Source organism: Myotis nattereri (genome assembly GCF_964212035.1).
Source record: "Myotis nattereri genome assembly, chromosome: 6".
In the NCBI taxonomy this organism is placed as follows: Eukaryota; Metazoa; Chordata; class Mammalia; order Chiroptera; family Vespertilionidae; genus Myotis; species Myotis nattereri.
Genome location: NC_138081.1, coordinates 39,551,715 through 39,576,400, shown reverse-complemented (window position 1 = coordinate 39,576,400; position 24,686 = coordinate 39,551,715). Strand labels below are relative to the sequence as shown.

Here is a 24,686-nt window from a genome sequence, read left to right as displayed (position 1 = left end):
GATACTAGGAAAGTTTTATCCTCAGCATTATATAAACAATTTTTCAACATCCAAGAAAACAGCATTCAAATAAACACAGCTATAGAAAAAGATGACAAGATAAATGGATACACATCCTTTCTCAAAAAACTGGTTAATAGTTAGCTATTTTAAATTTTTAAAAAATATGTAAAAGCCTTGGAAGAGTATGAAATGTTTAGAATAGTGTTTAACAGCTTTAATATATAATATTTTTATGTTGAAAGTTCCTATTTTTACCTTATTATTCATGTTTTCTTTTAACATATTTATAATAGCTATCTTGGTACTTGCATGCTAATTCCATTATTTCTGTCATTTTTGGTTTTATTTTTCATTAATTGATGTTTTTTTTCTCATGCTTATGATTTATACATTCTTGCTTCTTCACATGTACTTTCTGAATGGGCGATAGACATGAAAGAAATCATGTTGTTGAGGTTCTGTATTGTGTCCTTTCAGCAGGCAGTTAATTTAGCTGCGAATCAGCAAGATCCTCTCAGGGCTTCTTTATAAGCTTTGCTAGAATCCATCCAGCAGAGCCTTTATCCTAGGACTATAAATCACAGTGCTGCTAAGGTGTAACCTTTTGGGGTCTCTATTGACTGTCCAGAGTATTAAATAAGGTCTTGCCAATATGACTGGGTAGAATTAAGATGGCCCCAAGCACTGTGTGAGCTCTGGCCATGGTTCAGCTCACAGCTTCTCTGTAGTTCTTTCCTGTGTAGATTTTCTTCACTTGGCCTTGTGAAGTGTCCTGCATACATGCAACTTAGAATTCAACAAATAATCAAGAAAACCTCTGTTTACATTTCCTGAGCTATTCCTCTTCAGTTTTCTTCTCTTTATGAGCATGACCTAGAAATTCTACCTACATCAGTGCTCCTGAACTCCCACCTGTCTCTTCAGTTGAGGGAAGCTGCTGGGATATGGCTGGGCTCCACCTGTGCCAGTCCTGGAAGGGCCTTCAACCCCAAAGTCAAGGCAATCATGGGGCTCATGTCACGTTCCCTGTCTACAGAATCACAGTTTGTACCACCTTTTGTCTTAAATTTAAATTCATATCTAAGTCCAGATTTTTAGCTATTCACATTGGGAAAGATATTCTATTAACAGTAAATTATCACGACTTTTTAAAATTATTTTTCAGAAGTTCTGAGCAATTTTATTTTATTTTTAAAATATATTTTATTGATTTTTTTTTTTTTACAGAGAGGAAGGGAGAGGGATAGAGAGTTATAAACATCGAAGAGAGAGAAACATCGATCAGCTGCCTCCTGCACACCCCCTACTGGGGATGTGCCCGCAACCAAGGTACATGCCCTTGTCCGGAATAGAACCTGGGACCCTCCAGTCCGCAGACTGATGCTCTACCCACTGAGCCAAACCAGTCAGGGCTTATTTTTTTAATTATAATTAGATATTATTATATACTTTGTCAAAAATCTTAATATTCAAATTTGGGATACAAATCATTAATAAGATTGAATGCAGTTAATTCAGTGAAGTCAACTGAAATATATATCTTCATGAGTCAGTTTTAGAAAATGGTTAAGTTTTATATCAGAGGTCAAATTGCATAACAATAACCTAAATGTCCAACAATAGGCTAAATCAAGGAACATAAATATCGTAGAATACTACTGAGACACTAAAAAATCACATTTTCTAGTGAGAAAGCAGAATACAAAACTATGTATTATATGATACAGATGTTTTGGGGGAGCAGAAAACTAAGATATAAAGAAAACAAATGTGAAGTATGATTTTAATATTTATATTTTTATTTACAGACTAGAGGCCCAGTGCATGGATTCATGCACCTGTGGGGTCCCTCGGTCTGGGTGTGCCCTCTCACAATCCAGGACCCTTTGGGGGATGTCAGACTACTGGTTTCAGCCCGATCCCTGCAGGCCAGACCTCACCCTCTAGTATGCATGTAAGATCTTTGGTTAATTTCTTCTCCCCCTTCCCTCTGAGATTCATCAGTCTGTTCCATGTTTCCAATGGTGGTCAGTGTGGGTCATAGCTACCAGTCAATTGATCAAATGGTTGCTTAGGCTTTTATATATAGAGATTTTCTGCAAAACGACATTACATATAAAGCATATTATTTATATCTGACAAAAATTTTAAACCATTTTAATCTGACTTTTATAATGGCAATCTAACATATATATTAAAGTAAAACTTGTCTTCTATCCTTGTTTGTAAATCTGCCTTTCCTATTCCACTTTACTTTTCTGAGTCCCTGTTCTCTTTCTGACTATGATTTCATGATTGCCATATAGTGATATTTCCCAAATTTCAATGTATGCCCCTCTTCTTTCTCGTTTTTAATTTACTATTTATATTTGCCTAAATTTAGATTACTTCATTGTTTCCTCAACTTAATATATACAAACTCAACTTACGCCATTTACAACAAGCATTCCTTCCCAGTTACCTAATCCTTCTCAATGGTAACATTTTCCTTCTCTTAGTTTTACAATTCTCTTTCACCTTAAATCTTTCCTTGAGTTCTTTGGATAATGCCTCTTATATCCAGTGATTATTTCTATTGCCGCTTGAGGAAGATGTATTGCACTGAGAGTCCCAAACAAATGGCCTCCCTGTCTTCACTCCCTACTCTGACTCCATCTCTTACCAGCTTGCTACTGAATCTCTGAACCTTATATATGATGGACACCTTGGACTAGAGTGAAAAACTGTAAAACTGCATTTTCTATACTTCCTTGCTGCTAGGATTCTGTATATGCTGTTGGTTCAGAAACAAATGCAGTCACAAAACCTTTGTAGTTGAAACTGAATCACAGAGTGAGACAGGTACAGGGCATACGTTTGGTGGTTGTACATTGTGGCTGGACTGTTTTCTGGACTCTCTGACTGTAACAGCAGCTTCTTAATTCAGCAGGTAGTGTCCTGGTCATAATGGCAAAGACAGCAATTCCTTTGGTAGCTAAATTCTGCTGGGTGGTTATGGGAGTCATTCATGAAATAAGGCATGTGGTCTTTTTAGCCCTTCCAACAATTTAATAGCTATTCCTGCATCCTTTTAGGCATAAATTGTCTGGAATGAATTTTATTGTCTACTATTAAGAATAGCAACTAACCTGGCTGGTTTAGCTCAGTGGTTGTGTCGATCTATGAACCAAAAGGTCAGGGTTCAATTCCAGTCAGGGCACATGCCCAGGTTGCGAGCTCAGTCCCCAGTAGGGAGTGTGCATGAGGTAGCCCATTGATGTTTCTATCTCCCCCTCTCCTTTCTTCTCTGAAATCAATTAAAAAAATTTTTTTAAGAAAGAATGCCAACTAAGAGTTTCCTCATCTTTAAATAACAATTCTAACATCTTGAAGGGTTATTAGAAGAATTGATAGGGACAATTCAGGTAAAGCGTATAAATAGCAGAAACGTAGTTATTGTTCTTGTGTTATTGTTAGCACCATAACAATTAGAGGGCCAGGGTATGAGATATCTATAGCATATGTTCTTTCTGCAATCTTGGTCAAGTTACTTAACTGCTCTAAAATTTGATTTCATTATAATGTAGGTAAAAAATACAACTACTTCATGAAGTTTTGTGAAAATTAAATGAGTATATAACTAAATATTTTTTTTCTATATTTTGTTATTCTCCACACAAATAATCTTACTTGATGAGCTAATTTCCCACATTACTTCCTGTTTTTAAATGCCATGACCTTACCTGTCTTCTCAGAATCCTGGGCACACATTTTTTAAAAACATGCAATGTCTGTATATTCTGTTATCATCTCTTTTTCAACTTAAAGCCATTTTTCAAGTTCTTCCCTTTTCATGAAGTCTTTGCAGGGACTTGCAACCTACCTTGATGACTTCTTTGATCTTGGAGCTCCTACAAACAGCACTAGGCATTTTGACACTTTGCTTTTTTTCTAATTAGTAAAATGTGCCTTATTTCTTTCTGAAATTGACTTTTAAGTCCTTGAGATCAGTAGCAATTACATTAAAAAATTACCTAACAGAGTTCTTAAGAGAGTTTACCATTTAGTAGTCACTTGAACAAACTGCTGACTAGATGATTTGCCATGTCATTCACTGAATTCAATTAGATTATCAGTATTTTTGGCATATGCTATTAAATGCAGTGTAGAGAACTCAGAAGTAAGAACTTGGTTAAAGATACTTGAAATTATATACATACATTTTTGTATTCTTAATTTTTTCCTCTTTACCAAAACATTTCTACCAGCCTCTTTTTTCTTTTAATTGTACTTAATTCTACCATAGAAACAGCAATAATCTTAAATATGCTAACAAAATGAATGTATAATATACCAGTCAACATTACAATATGGGAATGACTGCTGTTCCTTAGACATATCTGTCAGCAGTGATATAAGATATACATATAGAAGGGCTTAGAGCACTGGTTTTCAACCTCGGACACACTTTGGAATCACCTGGAAAGGTTTAACCACAGAGACCTCCATTTAATATGAATGGTATGTGGCTTGGGAACTAGATGTTTAAATTTAGCCAGACGATTCTCACAGCAATTAGGAAGAACCACCACTGGTCAGAGGCTATGCTCCACTCAGCACCTTTTCCCATCCACTTTCTCTCACTGCTTTGCTTTAGGAACATGCTGCCTGCTTGGAGATTTAAGGCCCTTCACCTAAGCATTCCTTTGCTGTCACCAGTGGCACCTTTGGTACATGTATACAAGTACAAGTAACAGGATGTTATTTTGAAAACTATTTTCTGAAAAAAGATTTCTATAATTTCAGTAGGCAGTAATAGTATTCATATACGTAAGAAATAAGGTAATAAGTAAAATATCAGCCTGGCAAGAAGAGAGGGGATGGGAAAGAAAAGCTACAGCCCTATCAACAATAAAGGAGAGGTACAGTTTCAGTTATAAATACCTGATTGATGGTATCCAGATCATCAATGAAGCTATTTACTTCTGATAGAAGCAGAGATATTATAGGTTTTCTCAACAAGCTGCAACTTCCCAGGGTTACCAGACTCTGAGATACACAATGCTGTACCTGAAACTGAAGATAAAAATGAGTAGGGTTCTACTTTTTATCAACTCAGGTCAAAATAGATTTAGTGGACATTTTCTAACACTTCACCAGTGAGCTCCACGCTGTGGGGAGCACAAAAGGTGTCAATAAATTCTAGGTGAGTCTCAAGTACAATTATGAAATAGATAAATAATAATGAAATTTTATATAGCAGTTCATATTTTTAATTGTATGACAAGGTGCAAAATGGATATTTTAGCTGAAGTATCAAAAGCTGATGTACCCATTTAGATGACAGACTACATACAAGATGAATAAAGAGATGACAAACAGACTCTTAAGCCCATAGCCACTAGATGGATAGATTAATATTATAGACGGATATAGAAAAGGCTTGAAAGAGAGAAGTTTGGAGATGTCGTTGGGGAGAGCTACTGGTGTAGTATGAGGCCCACTTCTATGTGGAGGTACTTCTCTAGTCTTCACAAGTCAAAGGCTAAGCACTTTAGAGTAAGGAGAATAAAATGAGGGGCTCTAAATTTTCATCCAAAGGCCACAAAAGTACTTAGCACTAATAAAATTAAAAGGACAGTTGAAGACAATAAACTATTTCACATATAGTTATTAGAAGAAAGGCCAGGTGATTAACCACATTAAATAAGGGGTATATAACTCACAGCTGGAAATGCATTAAATATATCCTTTAAAATATCTGGGAGGAAGAATGCTTCAAGGAGAATCTCAAAACCCAGAAATAGCATCTACCTTATGATTGTTCTATATAAGCTTAAAAGCATACTAAGGAGACATGGCTTTTATATATAAAACTAGAGGCCCGGTGCACGAAATTCATGCATGGGAGGGGTCCCTCAGCCCGGCCTGCACCATCTCCAATCCAGGACCCCTCTCGCAATCCGGGACTGCTGGCTCCTAACAGATCACCTGCTTACCTGCCTGATCACCCCTAACCTCTCTGCCTGCCTGCCTGATCGCCTGTAACAGCTTCTGCCTTGGCCCCCAACACAGTGGCTTTGTCCAGAAGGATGTCTGGATGGATGTCCAAAAGATGTCTGGTCTAATTAGCATATTACCCTTTTTTCAGTATAGGTAACATATATGCCCCTAAAAAGTTATATTTTTTTTACATACTTTAAATTATACAGTACATATTCAACCTCTTTTACCCGTGTTTTTTTTTTTCCTAAATATATCGATTTTTTTAATGGAAAGGAAGGGAGAGGGATAGAGAGGAACATCAATGAGAGAGAAACATCGATCAGCTGCCTCCTGCACACCCCCAACTGGGGATGTGCCTGCAACCAAGGTACATGCCCTTGACCGGAATCAATCCTGGAACCCTTCAGTCTGCAGGCTAATAATCTATCCACTGAGCCAAACCAGTTAGGGCTCCCCGACTTTTTTTTTTTTTTTTTAGATTATCCACATTTGTAGATATGGCATTAGTTCATTTTTCAATTGATTTTTAGAGAGAGTGGAAGGGAGAGGGATAGAGAGAGAGAGAGAAACATCAATGTAAGAAACATCCCTGCAGTTGCCTTCCTTAGGAGCCCCAATCAGGGATCCAACTTGAAACCCACGTAGGTGCCCTGACCTAGAATCGAACCTGCAGCCTTTCCATGCACAGGACCACGCTCAACCAACCTATCTAATTCAGCCCGGCCATTATATGATTTCTGGAATTTTATTTCAATTCTTGCAAAGTCTGTGGGTTAGATAATATTCACATTTTGCTGATGAGAAAAAAAAAAAAAAACTTTTCATTTTGAGACATTACTCTTCACTCATTGCCACGTTTTCCTGCCAGCCCTAGAAAGGCTCCTGACAGCAGTTTCACTGGGTATCCAGAGTCAGAAGCATTCTCCTCACCACCACCCTTTCCAAAGCCTCTGCACCTGCACTGAGGCTGCTCTGGAGGGCGCGAAGGCTAGGTAATGCACACAATGACAGGATTTGGACCACTGGAGCCACCGTACCCACCTCTCCTCTCTCAGCCTTTCTCTGCTGTGCTGGAGACAGGCCAAGGTTTGCGGTGCTAGCACTTTGGACACAGGAAGTGCTGCAGTTTTTCCCTCTGCAGAGCTGCTGTCGCCGCCTGGAGGTTATAGGGCTGCCCTGGAAGTCCTCAGCATGCCTCCCATGGGGCAAACACGGTGGTGGACCCCACAATGGAACTGCTATTTTTAGATACTTTTAAACACCCCAGCGCTGAGGTAAGATTCCACTTCTTGATTCTGACTCTGCTTCTAGACTGTGGGACATGTACAAAAAATCCTTAGGCATGCCTCGACTTTCGCGATCAGGATCACGGGCTGCAGGCAAAGCGGCTCCTGTGTCCCAGGGGTGCCGCCTTGCCTGCGGCCCAGCTTTCCGATGGCGATCAGGATCACGGGCCTTGGGCAAAGTGGCTCCTGCGGCCTGGCTTTCCAATCGCGATCACCGGCTGGCGGGGCAGGCAGAGGCGGCCCGGTTCTCCAATCCAGGGCTGAGGGGCAGGGCAAAGGCGGCCCATAGGGCTCTATGGGCCGCCTTTGCCCTGTCCCCCGGCTCTTACCTGCCGCCTGGGTTTCTGATCACCATTCTTCCGTCCTTCCCCTTTTGCCTCCCATCATTCGCCTATGTATGCAAATTAACCGCCATTTTTGTTGGCAGTTAACCGCCATCTTTCTTGGTAGTTAATTTGCATATCGCCCAGATTAGCCAATGGGAAGCTAGCAAGGTACAGTCAATTACCCTGTTTGTCTTTTATTAGATAGGATGTTTAAATGATTTATTTATTTAATGCCATATGAAAATGTCACTCATATTCTTTAGGGTGAACACTTAATGTAGATATTTCTCAAAACAACATTTTTTAAACCCTCATCCTAGGATATGTTTTTATTGACTTTAGAGACAGAGGAAGAGAGAAAGAGAAACATGGATGTGAGACAGAAACACTGATGAATTGCCTCCCACGTGCGCTGCATGGGGGATCAAAACTGCAACTTAGGTAAGTACCCTGACCAGGAATTGAATTGCCACCTTTTGAGTTTTGGGACAACGCTGCAACTAACTGAGCCACTTAGCCAGGGCTCCAATTGACATTTTAAAGATATATTTTAATTTTAAAAGTCAGTCAATATAATAAAATTAATGGATTATAGAGTTCAAAAGCAATTTTATTATTATTCTGGGCATACATAACTAGCTATTAATAGTTTCTAAATCAACTTAATCATAAAATCACATCAATATATCACCATAGAGGCCTAGTTATTTATCTTGTTATTTCTTAAATATATAATTGGTTCAGACACCCTTTATAATATTCCAGTACTACTTATTATTTTCAGATTATTTTCTTTGTACCTGAAAAGGAAGAGTATGCTTATCTAAGCTCTAAAAACCTTCTTTTGGGTATTTCACTACTGCTTTAAATGTTTACTTATCTCCTTTCTCAGTATTTAATTCTTTGTGGCAGGGATGGGAAACCTCCCGCACCTGGACCCAAAAGGCCCCAAAATCATTTGGTATGGCCCTGCCAAGGCATTAGGGGTGAGTTAAGGAAATGTTTGATCAAATATAGCAGGCTAATTTTCAAGTTGACAATTTTGTATGTCCCTCAAATAATGTTATAAATATCCAAATGGCCCTTGGCAGAAAAAAGGTTCCCCACCCCTGCTTAAAGTGAAGAAAGTTCACAGTAAAGTAAGAGGGACTTTAGTGAGGAAGAGGTTTGCAGACTCGTAAGCCCAACACTGTCTGAGTCAAACCCAGCTCCACTACGTGTTCACTTGTACTAACAACTGAGTTAAACTGTTATGTCTCAGTTTCCACATCTGCAAACTAGTGATTGTGACAGCACCTGCTTCCTAGAAGATATACAAAATAAAGCACCTATTTTGCAAGATCTCTGATGCTTTTGAGATATGCTCTAAAGGAAAATTAGATATGAAATACACTTTTCTAAGGACACTGATTTTAAACAGTTTTCAATGAAAACTTATGGCAGTAAACATACACATACCAAAACATAATGGAAATATTGAAACAGGCTATGTGACAATGTAAATTTTCCAGACTACTAAGGGAGATGACAGCAACCATATATAAAATAAAAGAAAAAACAAAACTAAGTCCAATTTTAAAAATGCACAGAAGTATAATGGTGGCTGGGATTTTAGCTTGAATAACAAAGTATTTTTTACCCTCTGTAGTTTCTACCCAGGTAATAAGCCAAGTCCTTGATTTTGTGTGAAAAAGAACTATGATATAAACTACAGCCTGAAGGGGTAAGCAAATATAGTCTTTAAAAAATAAATATGACGGTGATGGCAGATGATGGCAAGAGTTTCATTAGGACAAATTGGAACTGAACATTTAACAAGAGAGCATTCCAAATAGAGGTACTCACAATTACAATAAGTTTACCGGTCAAAGCATCACTTAGGGAGTACACTGTTTATGTGCTTACTTGAGGTCAAGTTGGAGTACTTATATTGCCAGTCCATCTTTGGCTCCTACTGGATCTGAGATTTTGAACAACAGTATTGGATTGGATTGGGCATGGGTATGATAAATTTGAAGCTCAGAAATTGCCAATAATAGTTTAAATATTTACTATTAATAATAATTTAAAATATATACTTTTAAGAGAATGAATAAAAAGCAAAAATAAACTTGACAATGTATTAAAACATCTAGACAAGAGAGTATTTTAGCTTAATTCAACTTATTGAGCAAGTTAATTGTATTTACAGTAATGTGCCTATAGAAAGGAGAATGACAATGGAAGGGTGAGAATGAAAAATAAAATTGTAGCTATCTAGATGAAGACAGAAGGACTGCTTACAGAAATTTTAAGAATGAAAAGGATTAGTTGTTATTCAGGAATAAGTAGATATCAAGGGCAAAACAAATCAGAAAAAGAGAGACGTGTAACCCTTTTCATTAATAAAAATATCTTGGTCATAAAGTATTAGCGCCACACTTCTAGTGTTCAGCAGAAGTGATGTAAAAGGTATTATGGGGACGCCTTACAGGGCTTGGAGCCAGTACTATATATAGTGAGGGCACATTCGGAAATTAGTTTTGGCTTCTGATGGACAATAAACCTGACACAGCTCAACAGAAATCAGCCCGCAGACCAAAGAAAAATGAAAACTCAGATGACAAAATCAAGTCAAGCTCAGGAGTTTGTGCATCTCTGCTGGCCACCTTTGCACAGTGTGGAAGCCCCTGACCAGACTCAGACCGTGCTGCAGCCTTGACATGAAAAAGAAGTTACTGATACTTTAGGGAAGCCAACATCACTTCCTATAATAACTATCAGTTTTTTTCTTGTTTTCTCATCTGTAGAAGGACAAGGGACCATATACAGGGAGAACTGATTAACAAAGGTAGGTAGACTCTTGAAAATAGCTAGATTGTGATCCAACTGTAAACAGATTCTCACTTGCTACCTTTCTCTGTCCTGTGGGGGAAAGGCAATGGAGTGACTGTCTAAATAAAACCACATCATGCCTGCCAAAATTCTAGATTCAAACCAAGGGGAAATTTCTTAGAAGTACACAAAGAATGTGGCCCTAAACGTCAAAACTGTACATGTTTGTCCATATGGGTTTCTACTGGATTCTACTTCCAGTCAGGATTCCTATTTTTATTCTCATGAAAGCAGCATTCAGTATCACCTCACAAGAAAACCCGTTGTTGAATATGTTGAAGGCCTGCATCTTCTACCAAGATTCTTACTGGATTGTCCTCTTTAGACTGGCCCACACACTCCTATCATGTCCTCTTGCATTTGCAAGAGTATAGTGACTGCATAATTAAATGTAAGGTCTTTTCATTGCAAACTATAACTTGTATACAGAAAGTGCATTGTTATAAAACACACACAAGCATTAACATTTTAACAAATAGTTAGAAAATAAACATTTATGTAATAAGTACCACCCCCAGGTCAAGAAATGAAACTTGGTCAGCACTCCTCTCCCTCTCCACAGATAAACTCCTCTCCCTTTTCTCTGTCTTTCATGCTAATAAGTCCCTTTTTTTGAAATAATTATATCAGACAAGAAAAGACAATTACAGGCCAATATCCATGATGAATATAGATGTAAAAATCCTCAACAAAATTTTAAGAAAACAAATTCAACAATTTATTAAAAGGATCATACATCATGATCAAGTAGGATTTATTGCAGGGATGCAAGATTGATTCAACATCTGCAAATCAATTAACTTGATACATCACATTAACAAAATGAAAGATAAAGATTATATGACCATCTGAATATATGCAGAAAAATTCAACATCCATTTATGAGAAAAACTATCAAGAAAGTGGGTATAAGGGAGCATACCTCAACACAGTAATGGCCATATATTATAAACCCACAGCTTACATCATATATAACGGTGAAAAGCTGAAAAGCTTTTCTTCTAAGATCAGAAACAAGACAGGAAGTCCACTATCACCACTTTTGTTCAACAAAGTATTAGAAGTACTCACCAGAGCACTTAGACGAGAAAAATAAATAAAAGGCAACCAATATGGTCACTATTTGCATATGATATGATGTTATATATAGAAAACCCTAAAGACTACACCAAAAACAATGTTACAAATAATGAATTCAATTAAGTTGCAGAATACTAAATCCATATATAGAAATTAAGAAAATCCTATTTATAATTGCATCAGAAAAAATGCCCAAGGAAGGTGAAACCAAGGAGGTGAAAGATCTGTATACTGTAAATTATAAGACATTAATAAAAGGAATTGAAAAAGACACAAATAAATGAGTAGTCTATGCTCACTGATTGGAAGAATTAATATTGTTAAAATGTCCATACTACCTAAACCAGTTAATAGGTTCAATACAATCCCCACCTTATCAAAATTCCAAAGCATTTTATAGAGAAATAGAAACAATTCTAAAATTTGTATGGAACCACAAGAGACCGCAAAAAGCCAAAATAATATTGAGAAAACAGAACAGAGCTGGAGACATCACACTCCCTGATTTCAAAATGTAATCCAAAGTTATAGTAATCAAAACAGACACATAAATCAGTGGAACAGAATAGAGAGCCCAGAAATAAACCCACACATATATGGTCAATTAATTTATTCAACAGAGCCAAGAATATACAATAAGGAAAAGATATTCTATTCAATAAATAGTGCTGAGAAAAGTGGACAGCCACATGGAAAAGAGTGACACTGGGCCACTATATTCCACCGTGCACAAAAATTAACTGACCATGGAATAACAACTTGAAAGTAAGACCTGAAACCATAATGATCCTAATAGAACACATGGGTGGTACATTCCTTGACATCAGTTTTGGCAATGATTGCTTTGGATGTAACTTCTAAAGAAAAGGCAATGAAAGCAAAAATCAAGTGGCACTATAACAAATAAAATGCTTCCGCACAGCAAAAAAGCCATCAACAAAATGAAAAGGCATCCTACTCAATGGAGGAAAATATTTGCAAGTCATATATTTATCTGATAGGGGACGATTATCCAAAATTATGAAGAACTCACAACTCAAAAACAGTAACAACAAAAAACAAACAATTCAATTAAAAATAGGCAGAAAATATGAATAGACATTTTTCCAAAGAAGATATACAGAAGGCCAACAGGAACATGAAAAGATACTTAGCATCACTAATCATCGGGGAAATGGAATCAAAGCCACAATAATATATCACCTCACACACCTGTTAGAATGACAGTCATCAAAAAGACAGGAAAAACCAAGTGTTGGCAAGAATGTGAAGAAAGGGAACCCTTTAGCACTGTTGCTGGGAATGTAAGTTGGTACAGCCACTATGGAAAACAGTATGGAGGTTCCTCAAAAAAAAAAAAAAAAGAGCTACCATAAGATCCACCAGTTCCACTTCTGGGTATTTATCCAAGGAAAGCAAAAACACCATTTGAAAACATGTATGTATGTTCATAGCAACATTATTCACAATAGCCAAGATATGAAAACAACCTAAGTGTCCATCAATAGTTGAATGAATAAGTAAAGCAAATAACACACACAGTAAGACTGTTTAACCATAAAACTGAAAGTATGAGAGGAAATGTTAAATACCCAATGTAGCTACAAAAAGCTGGCAGAAAGGAAATCATTTCTTATGTAGTTTTGATCAGAAAATATGATCAAATGACCTGCAATACTTAAAATCATGCAATACTCAAAATCAACCACTATCAGATCTGGTCTAAAGGAGGGGAAACTCAAGGAACAAGGATGGCTACGCTGATCATCAAGGCTTCTGCATATTCTGATAACATGACGCTGGAAAGAATCAGGATTCAAGAGCCCAGCATAGTGTCAGAATAGGTGGCCTCCTCAGAATGTTCAGAAGAAGCTATGGGGCAGCTTTTGAGGAGAGCCAAGAGACAGGAAAGACAAGGAGAAGAGTATAGCTATTTTTTTGTTTGTTGCCTCTCTCATTGAGACCAGGCATTTAAAAACATAGCTGCTTCCAACAGGAAATACTAGCTCCTAGAATAAAAAATTGTGGTCAATAAAAATAATTTGTTTGTTAACACTTGTTTAAGGATCCTTACCTAGCTATGCCCATCAATCGAAAGTTATTACATTACAAATTCTTGCCAGTCCCAATCAGTTTAACATTTGGCAAGACCCACCTGAAAATCATTGAGCTCAGGCCTTCAAATTCTATAAATAGCCTTCCTGAATTTTTCCATTTGTAAATACCACTACAACTGTGCCAAAGGGCTGTTCTATAAACTTTGCTTTGCTTAATCAATAGTTTTTTCCTGGTGGTCTTTTGGAGGATTGAGAATCAAAGCCCATGTGGCTTCTCCTGCTCTCCTAATGCCTCAGCATCCCTGCATGAAAGTATCCGTGGACTAGGAAATACGAAGGCTACCTTTTGCTGTACTCTAGGCAAAGTATTAGATGTTTACCTTGTTCCCCAGCCCAACCTCCACTCCAGGGAGTCAAACTCTGTATCACCGCTAGATAACTGGCCTGGAGAGTAGCTCATTTCCTCTTCTGACTCCAAATGAAACCAAGAACAGTGAGATGGACACAATGCCCTACAGAATCTATGTATATAGTTTAGTATATCCTTTTATTTTCACCTTCAAAAGTTCTACTTGCTTGCCCAGCTGGTGTGGCTCAGTGATTGGGTGTCGACCCATGCACTGAGAGGTTGCCAGTTAGATTCCTGGTCCAGCACACGTCAGGGTTTTGGGCCTGATCTTGGTGAGGACCTGCAGGAGGTAGCCGATTGATGTTTCTCTCTCACACTCCCTCTCCCTTTCTTTCTCTCTAAAAATCAATAAAAACTTTTTTTTTAAAGTTCTACCTGTTTAATCTTTTTCTCATCTAAATTAATACATTAATATTCACTGAACCATATGATTTGTGTAATCAAAATAAATATTTAGCATTTGCATATTTAAGCTTTTGATAATTAAGGAATATAGGAAATGATTCTTTGTGGATTCCCCAAAGAATATTTATCCATATGGGTTCACAACAGCAGTTACATATTCCAGTATTGAGCTTTTCAGGAAGCATATAATCAAGGAACAATAAAATAAAGAAAAGCTATAATGAATATGTTTTAGCTATAAATCCACAGAAAAAGATTATCATTATTTAAGTACCTTCTTTTGAACAGAAATAAGATATATTTCCACACACATCTCTCAGGATCCTAAACTAGATTATACACTGTGAGTTTATTAATTGCCTAGAAAAAGATCTTAGAAACTAAGTACATACATCAAATAATTATAGTGAGTGTCTCAAATTAGCAAAACAAAAAAGCTAATAAATGCATATCTTTGCTTGCATATAAACACTAATTTTAAAACACTACAAATTATAGAAATAACCTCTGAAAGCACAGTGTTATGTGAGATATGAAACTGAAAGCAACCAATGAACAAATAAGAAAAATAAGCAAACAAAAACTCATAGACACAGATAACAGTAAGGGGGTTACCAGAGGGGGAAGGTGGGTGGGGGGTAGTAAAGGGTAAAGGGGATCAAATATATGATGACAGAAGAAGGTTTGACTTTGGATGTTGGGCACACAATGCAAGGTATAGAGCAGTGATGGCGAACCTTTTGAGCTCGGCATGTCAGCATTTTGAAAAACCCTAACTTAACTCTGGTGCCGTGTCACATATAGAAATTTTTTGATATTTGCAACCATAGTAAAACAAAGACTTATATTTTTGATATTTATTTTATATATTTAAATGCCATTTAAGAAAAATCAACCAAAAACATGAGTTCGCGTGTCACCTCTGACACGCGTGTCATAGGTTCGCCATCACTGATATAGATGATATATCAAAGAACTGTACACTTGAAACCTATGTAATCTTATTAACCGCTGTCATCCCAATAAATTTAATCTGATACAAAAAACTGTTTTCTTAAGTATATGTCAGACAAACAGACGTGTATGCTTAAAATAAATTTGTTTTTCAATACTAGAGATGCATCTATAAACAAAGGAATGATGACTCTGATATCTATTTACACAACTTTAATAAGTTGCTAAAAGAAAATTAGAGTACAACTGAGCTTTAATTAAATACCCGTGAATATCCAATCATGCAATCAATTTCAATATAAGCAGTTGTGATTTTAAGTAGATTGATTTTTTTCTTTCTCTTCCTGCTCACAGCAAGAGTTCTAATCAAGAAGATATATTTATATGCATTAATTTGGAGACAGACAATGGATTCTTACAATATAAAAAGAAACCATTTATAATATCCAAATACAAATAAGGATAGATACTGCTGCTTGTGTACCAGAAAAAAATGTATTACATTTGTGGACACGTCTATATTTTGTGACCTATTTATGTATTAACCTTTGATTATTACAAATTCAGAGTGTCTATGGCATATATCTTCCATTTAATAGCAATAAGATTCTATTAATAGGGCCAAATACTGAAAAGGCCCCCAAAGTCTGTTTTAATTAATTTTTACATCTATCCTATATAATAAAGATCTAACATGCAAATGGTCATTACGCCGTGAAACATAACGACCGACCACATAACAACCTGATCACAGATCAGCAGGAGGGTGGGGCAGCAAGCTACAAGCGGGCAGCAGAGAGCTACAGGAGGGCGCAGGGCAGCAAGCTATGGGGGGGTGGCGGAGGGAGCTAAGGAAGGCGGGGCAGTGGGTGGAGAGCTACAGGAGGGTGGCAGGGAGCAACAGGAGGAGGCAGGGCAGCAAGCTATGGGGAGGTGGTGGAGGGAGCTAAGGAAGGCGGGGCAGTGGGTGGAGAGCTACAGGAGGGTGGCAGCGAGCAACAGGAGGAGGCAGGGCAGCAAGCTATGAGAGGGGCGGGAGGGAGGGGGGACGGAGGGAGCTACTGGAGGGTGGCACCGAGCTACTGGCGCACGGATTTGTGCGCAGGGCTACTGGTGTGTGTGTGTGTGTGTGTGTGTGTGTGTGTGTGTATGTGTGTATCTATATATATATATATATATATATATATATATACACATATATATACATATATATATATATATCTACATATCTATATATCTATTTCTATATCTAATCTATATCTATATCTATATCTATATTAGGGATATATACATATCCCTAATATGCAAATAGACCAAACAGCAGAACAACCAAACAACTGGTTGCTATGACATGCGTTGACCACCAGGGGGCACACATGGAACATGACAGGTGTCAGCAGCGGGAAGATGGTGGAGCGAGTGGGGGTGCCAGACCAAGGCAGGTGCTGTTCACTGTCATTGGGGTGAGCCTTTAGTGGTTACTGAAAATTCTTTGCTCCATGTGCCACGGTCCCAGCCGGCACTCGTACCTGCTGCTGGTGCCAGTCCCACTCACATCCGCAGCTGGCGCCAGTGCCACTGCTCACACCTGCTGCCAGCCCCAATCACCCAAGGGCTTCTCCACCTCCCCCTGCTCCTGAGGGGCAATCGGGACAGCAGCCGCCACTTGCACCTACTGACAGTGCCGGCCTCACTCACACCTACTGCTGGTGCTAGCCCCATTCGCTCCATATTGTCAGGAGGTGCGAGCGGGCCGGCGCCGTCAGTGCATGGGAGCAGCAGCAGCGGGAGCAGGGTTGCAGCGGGAGGGGTTGGGCAAGGGTGTGGAGGATGGGCTGAGACTCGCCCCTGTGCCCACCTCAGCCTTGTGGCCCACAGTTCCTTTCAAGGTGCACGAATTCGTGTACTGGGCCCCTAGTTATAAAATTAATAGCTCAGGGCAGCGATTTTCAACTGGTGTGCTGCAAGAATTTTTAAAGCATGCAATACCTGACTATTTAGTCAGGGGCAATGACCTCTTTTCCCTTAAATTGTCAAATAAAAAAATGACAACTATGTGTGGCTTTGTTGGCTGGGCATTGTCCAGTGCACAAAAAGGTTGCCAGTTCAATTCCAGATGCATGCCAGAGTTACAACTTGATCCCTGGTTAGGGACATGTAGGAGGCAGCCAATCCATGTTTTGCTCTCATGTGATGTTTCTATCTCTCCCTCCCCCTTTCTCTCTCTCTAAACATTAATAAAAATATCTTTTTAAAAATGGCAGCAGCCAACATGACAGTAGCCATTTGGTTTTTGGTCAGTATATTTTTGGTGTGTCACTAAATTTTAGTAATTAGTTTATGTGTACCATGAGATAAAAAAGGTTGAAAATCGCTAGCTTAGGGGCTCAGTATAAGCTTGAGATTAACACTGATATTAAAACAAATACTTGTGAAATGTATTGCCTAACTTGCCTTTTCCTTTTATCTTCTGGCACCAGGCAGATGACTTCTTTGCCTCCTGTGAAGCTCATGTACAGTTTTATCTCTATGATCACACTCTTAAAGATGCTTTCACTGGCAGCAGCTGGCCTACAGATCAGTTTCTAATCATGGTGAACTGGGACAAATTGCTCCTATTCCCTTTTTCCAGAACATTTACCATTCTGAGACCAGCGCAAGCCTGCCAGAGTCCCCAACAGGTGGTCTGGAGGAAGACTGAGAGATCCATTCAAGTGTTAACTACAGATTTTTGCTGCTTGGCAATAGAAATTGCTAGACCATCTGCCAAGTACACCTCTATACTCATTAAAACAGTCTTGTCATGTCTCTTCTCACCTGGGAAGATTCGATAGACATTAATGAGATCCCACATCTGATAGTGGGCAACATATACAAGCCAGACTTGCTCAGCATGCATTGATTTAGCTCACATTAACTTGCATTCACTTAGGCATGCCCATCAACGTAGGTCTTACATTTTCTAGTGTTGCCAATTGCACATGCTATCAAGGGATTCTTTCTTTTTTCTTTTTTTTCTTTGCAGCACAGACTGTAAAAGAAGCTGAAAATCTCATTGTGTCATACAACTAGAGCTGCCTGACTCAGCAAATTAAAATACAGGAAATAGAGTTAATTCGAATTTCAGATAAACAACGAGTAACTTCTTGGTATAAGCATGTCCCAAATAATATATTTCACTTGGAAACTCTCATGCAACATGATTATTTGAATTTGATAAAAGATATTTAAGCTCTCCCTAATACCAACCAGTTGGCAGGTCAGTTTGATTTGATGGAAAAACTAGTGGAGAAGATATGAAAAGATGGGCTTCTCAGCCTCTATGAACTCCAGTATCCTTACTTATAAAATGGGGAGAATGATACTTTTCCTGTCAACAGGGTTGAGAATCAATTAAGTGAATAGAAATTAAATAATTCTAAAAACTAAATATAAGACAACCTTATCCAGGAGTCATTATTAATCTGTATGTTTTTAATAAAGGAAGTTGGCTTGTTACCTTTTCAGATAGAAATCAAAATTCATCTCTTTCAAAATAAAAATATCACATTTATTGCTTAAACTACTTAAGTCTGTTTCTACCCAAACCACTGCACTTAACTATTATTGTAAAGGTCACAAGTGACTTCTTAAATAAGCTAAGTAAATCCTAATCCTGTATTGTTCATTACTTAACTCTGTTCTTTTAGTTCACTGTACTTATTACAAAATGTAAAAGTTGTTTTACACATTTATCCACCAGCACTTAATCTGCCTGGCATACCTTAGATCATCAATAACTACTAGAGGCCCAGTGCATGAATTCGTGCACCAGTGGGGTCTCTTGGCCTGGCCTGCAGGATTGGGCTGAACCCGGCTCTCTGACATCCTCTGAGGTGTCCCGGATTGCAAGAGGGCACAGGTCAGGCCAAGGGAGCATGATCAGGGCTGGGAGGGATGTGGGAGGTTGGCCAGCTGGGGAGGGATCGTGGGAGGGTGTGTCCGGCCCATGTCGCTCAGTCCCAATCAGCTGGGCCCCAGCAGCAAGCTAACCTACTGGTTGGAGCGTCTACCTCCTGGTGGTCAGTGTACGTCAGCGACTGGTCAACCAGTTGACTGTTTGCCCCATGGTGGTCAGTGCACTTCATAGCGAGCAGTTGAGCAGCCATAGCATATCATTAGCATATTACACTTTGATTGGTTGAACAGCCAAATGGATGACCAGACACTTAGCATTTTAGGTTTTATTATATAGGATGTTAAGTAAATAAACAAAGGTAACTTATCAGTCCTCATCTAATTTGTCCTCATGGTAGACACTGATGGCCATGCAGATCCCCGTTCAATGAAGCAACTGTCACAGCTGCTAGGAGTGCTGTTAGCAGATAGCATTCAATTGCCAGATATTGCCTCAGCTCCATGGAGCAACCTCACTCGAAGTCATGTCCCTTTGTAGGGTGGCCCATATTCCACTGGAAGTATAATGACTTGGCCTTTGGGCCCAACTCAGGACAGTTCTAAAGGACCATTCTAGCTCCAGAGCTCTCTTGGGGGTCAACTGAGCTTGATGTTGGGCCTACATCCCGACTCCATTTCTCCTGCTTTTCCTGCTTCCTATTCTTCTCTTCCACCGATGTGGATCCTAAGGACTCCTGGATAAACATCCTGCACATCACACTTCTTCCCAGAATCTGATTCCCAGGGAATTCAACCTGAGACATTCTCATAATTCTCAGAGAGTAAACTGCCTCCAAAGCAACCTCCTCTCAGGGTATAATCCTTGGCGGGACCTCTTCTCTCCTCCTACACACATTAAGATGCTAGACTGACCCAGAACCAGCCCTGCTTCTCCTTTTTTTTTTCCACCACTCTAGTTTATTTCAACAATTTCTATATTTCTTGATGTTAAAGGTTCCCACACTGATCTCTAATCCACACTGCTCTTCTGAGTTTCACATTTGTAAAACCAACAGTTCATCTGAATGGTATCCCCATTTGGTGCCATCGTCAGGAGGCAGGGACACCTTAGCTGCCTTTCAATCAATTCTTCACATGCCGGCTACTGATCTTTTAAAAACATAAATCAAACCACATTCTTCTTCTGCTTCAGGGACTTTCCATTATGTTTCTTGATAAAAATTCAAAACATTATTCATGATCTAGGAGTAGGCTGAATACTTTTCATAATAGTGAATATTCACTTTTCATATCCAGTCATTCATAGTTATTCAAATGGATGCTTTTGAGAGTGAAACAACATGCTATTAACATTTACTCCAGGAAAAGAGAAAACCAGAACTAACCCAGGCAATTGATGACAGATGTCCATTCTAGGTACAAGGTATTCACTGCACTGTTTTCAAACTTTCTTAAGTTACAGAATGACTACACAGAGTTTTAATGTCCTAATGTTCACAGCCTTCATACTGATTTGGATCCCAAATGATGTCATGGTAAAAAATGTAGCATTGACATTTTGAGTGTGAAACCCACTAAGATGTCTCATGGAGCTGTGGTATTTAACTAACCCCTCCACAGTCTTTGAGGCTTTTTGGCATCACCTATGGGACATTTTCAAAATGCATGCCTACAGGACATTTCCAGAACCACAAAATCAGAATGTCTGGAGTACCCCAGGCTTGCGCGTTTTGGAAAACTTTCCCAGGATGAGAATCACTGCACTACTCTCTGACAAGCACTGTTCTAGCCACTTTTTAAATTAAAGAGAAACATACACAAACATTGATTATGTACCCTTAACTGCAGTGAGACTATTAATAGGCTTAGCAGTATGGGTTACCCTTTGACCAGTCCTTGGTTTTGGTTTAGAATACTCCAGCAATGATAGATTTCTTGAGGAGTGGAGATAGAACATGATTGGCACATGCTGGTCATGGCTGAGATGGAGGATCCATTACACGGTTGTTCATCCCTACTTTTGCATATGTTTGAAAATTTTGATAATAAAAAGCTTAAAAATAAGAGCCATTGGTAAAACAAACAAATGAATAAATGACTGATAAACTGAAATCACTGGCATGCCCAGTTAACTGTAGTTCTTAAATAACTTTAATTTAAACCTCCTCCTGACAGTATCCTTTCTTCAGGATTTTATTATCTCTTGCCTAAAATCTGAGTTTACTTTTTAACTCACTTTGCTATCCCCACAGCCTCTCCGCCGACTGGGATGAGCGGCACTCCACTCCCACAGCTGGCCTATCCCCGCAGGCCATGAATACATTCATTCATTCATTCTTCGAATTATCTTTATCAAGCACATCTATTTGGAAGAACTAGGATATGTCAAGAAACTAGTGTCCTCTCACCTGCCAAAGCTGATTTTGTAAGTCATAAATGCAGTCAGGCCATCCCCAGAAAAATAAGATAAAACTATCACTCAGGACAGGATTGCCACACTTTCTGTGTCAGATAATAAATATCTTAAGCTTTGTGGGCCAGAGGTCTCTGTTGCAACTACCCAATTCCCCCACTGTAGTGCAAACACAGCCACAGACAATATATAAACAAGTGTGTGCAGATAGTTCTAATAAAACCAAATTTACAAAAACAGTTGCCAGGGTAGATCTGATCCACTAGCATAGTCTGCCACCCAATCCAGGTTAACAACGAATTCCTTAAAACAGCAATCCAAGGTTCTCAATTAAGTTCCTTTAAAATAGTAATCCAAGGTTCCACATGAATATGACCCCAAAAGGCCCTTAGAGCCAATTTCCTGCCAGGACCCCATGCTCTGGAAGCTTCTCCTTATGTTTTGCATTGCCACAGACTTGGCAAACTTTTGGTTGAGCACTTATTAATATTCCAATACCTATAACACATAATATTCTCCATGTGAAGCCTCTAGATTTCTGTACGGACCCTGAGTCTTGGCAGAGTTAACAGCTCCCCCAAACATCTACATAAAAGCCCAGTGACCGAAGGGCAGAATGACCAGTCGACCAGTTGCTATGATGTGCACTGACCACCAGGGGACAGACGCTCAATGCAGGAGCTTCCCTGGTCAGTGCGCTCCCACAGCGGGAGCAGCCATTCAGAGGGTGGATCCACAGCCTCTCCGCTGACTGGGATGAGCAGCACTCCACTCCCACAGCTGGCCGATCCCCACAGGCCATGCCCCCCCCCCACCAGTGCATGAATCCATGCACCGGGCCTCTAGTATATGTGTAAAATGCAATGAAGGTACTTATCAGATATTACAAATTCTCTAAGTTCTATATCCCCACCTTCATTGCCCTTGCTAACAGAAGGTCTGTTAAAGGCATTTCTGGGTGTGGTGGACACTGCCACTTCAGCCTCTCAGAGTAGATATGTACTTCTCTTTTAATACAATAGTCCCCCTTTATCCATGGGGGATATTGTCCAAGACTGGATGCCCAAATCACAGATAGTACCAAACCCTATGTAGACTATGGTTTTTCCTATACATACATATCTATGATAAAAGTTTAATTTATAAATTAGGCACAGTAAGAGGTTAACAATAAATAATAATAAGTAGAACAACTATAACAATACATTGTAATAAAAGTTATGTGAATGTGATCACTTGCTTCAGGGGATCCCTTGCTGAAGTCTTACTGCAGGCTCAATGTTTGCTGGCACAACACGCTGCCAACAATTGGAACAAGTTCTCTGTTCATGTCTCCCATCCACAAATTTAATGCCTTTCCTTCTTATTTAAGCACCTATCACACACTGTGACCGTAACTTTTGCAGTCTGAGGTGCGACAGCAAAACTAGCACAAATACAGTAGGTCTTAGCAACTTCAGCATATGTTTTTTTCCCCTTTCCTTAGTAAATTGAGAACTTTCACCTTTTCACTTAAGGGAAGCCTTTGTGGCTCCTCTTTGGCATCTCAAAGTTGGCAGCATCACTGTTCTTTTGCTTTGGGGCCATTACTAAGTAAAATAAGGGTTAAACATCAGCACTGTGATCCTGCCACACAGTTCAACAGAGATAGCTATTCAGCGGATAATGGGTGGGGTCCACACACAGTATGGATGCTATGGACCAAGGGATGCTTCACTTGAAACTTAATGTTTGAAACTTCAAATATTTACTTTTCTGGTTTAACCTATTGGTACTAACTAAGCCCTGCTGGACAGAGGGACAGGGTGAGATTTCACCATGCTACTCAGATCGGTGCCCAATTTAAAAGTTATGAATCATTTACTGAATTGTTTATTTCTGGAATTTTCCATTTAATATTGGGACTGCAGGTAACAAACCTCAGAAAGCATTAGATAAGGGGGGCTACTATACTGACAATATTAAACTTCATTTATTTTTCTTAAAGTCCAAAGCAAATAATATGCAGACATAGTACTTCATGGACAGTAACAGCATAGCTCATGTACACTTTAACTACATACTCTGTTTTAAAGTTATTCCTGTAGTCCACATTTTTCTTTGCCAAGACCCTAATGAAGTTTCTGGCCATATTTTCTTTCTATGCACAGCAACCGAAAACAGACCAGATGAAAGGGACAGTTAGAGGTCAGGTTATTCATCCCTCTTAGGAAGAAACATTCTTAACATACCAAAAAAAGGAGAAGTAATTCTATTTTAGAGACCTCAAGAGAAAGTGATTTTACAACCTCCTCTGGTAATCTGTTCTAATGCTTAACAAATTTTGCTCTCAGAAAATAATTTTCATTAGTCCCTTATACTACAAAATAAGATGAATTTTTTCCTTGTCCTATTCTTGAGGGAGATATAAAACAGCATACATTACCTGTGTAAGAAACCTGAATATGTTTTAAAACTTAAATCATCCCTAACTGATTGCCCTCATCCTTTTAGAATTTTTACTTCTTGAAGCAATAACTCTGGTTTCAAACTGCAAAATGTTTGAAACTTAACTCTAAATATGTATTTTTCTGGTTTAAACTACTGGCACTAAATAACTGCTTATACTGCCTTTCTTTCCCTCTTATACAACTAAGAATTATTCATCAGAATGTAAAGTTCTAATTATTATTTAAATGGAACTTAAAAATTGGAATTTAAAATTCGACTCCTATCCTTTGTTTAACCCCTGAGCAATAATGTTCCCCAACAAAAATTTTTAAAACAGATCATACATAGAACATTCTTCAACTATCCATTTTTATATAGTAATATGTAATTGATAATAAATTAACATAGTGTTATCTAAAATGTGAGGTTTGAAAGCTCATTAAATTGTAATCATTCACCTTGAATAAGAAAAACACATAGCAGGTAATGGTGGTAGTTCGCAGAACACAATTTCATTCAAATTCAAACCACTATAGTTCAATTTAATCAGAAGGCCCAAGACATGAA

The 24,686-nt window shown here is 38.6% G+C and overlaps 1 protein-coding gene across 1 annotated transcript in view; it reads right to left on the bottom strand.

Moving 5' to 3' along the window:
* Positions 1 to 24,686, bottom strand: part of MEI4 (meiotic double-stranded break formation protein 4) — a gene marked incomplete at both ends in the record, with an annotated part of 150,514 nt that overhangs the window by 48,041 nt on the left and 77,787 nt on the right. The window contains one exon of the mRNA XM_081094743.1: positions 4,927 to 5,058. Within this exon, the coding sequence (XP_080950869.1) occupies positions 4,927 to 5,058 (132 nt within the window). The remainder of the gene's footprint in view (positions 1 to 4,926; positions 5,059 to 24,686) is intronic.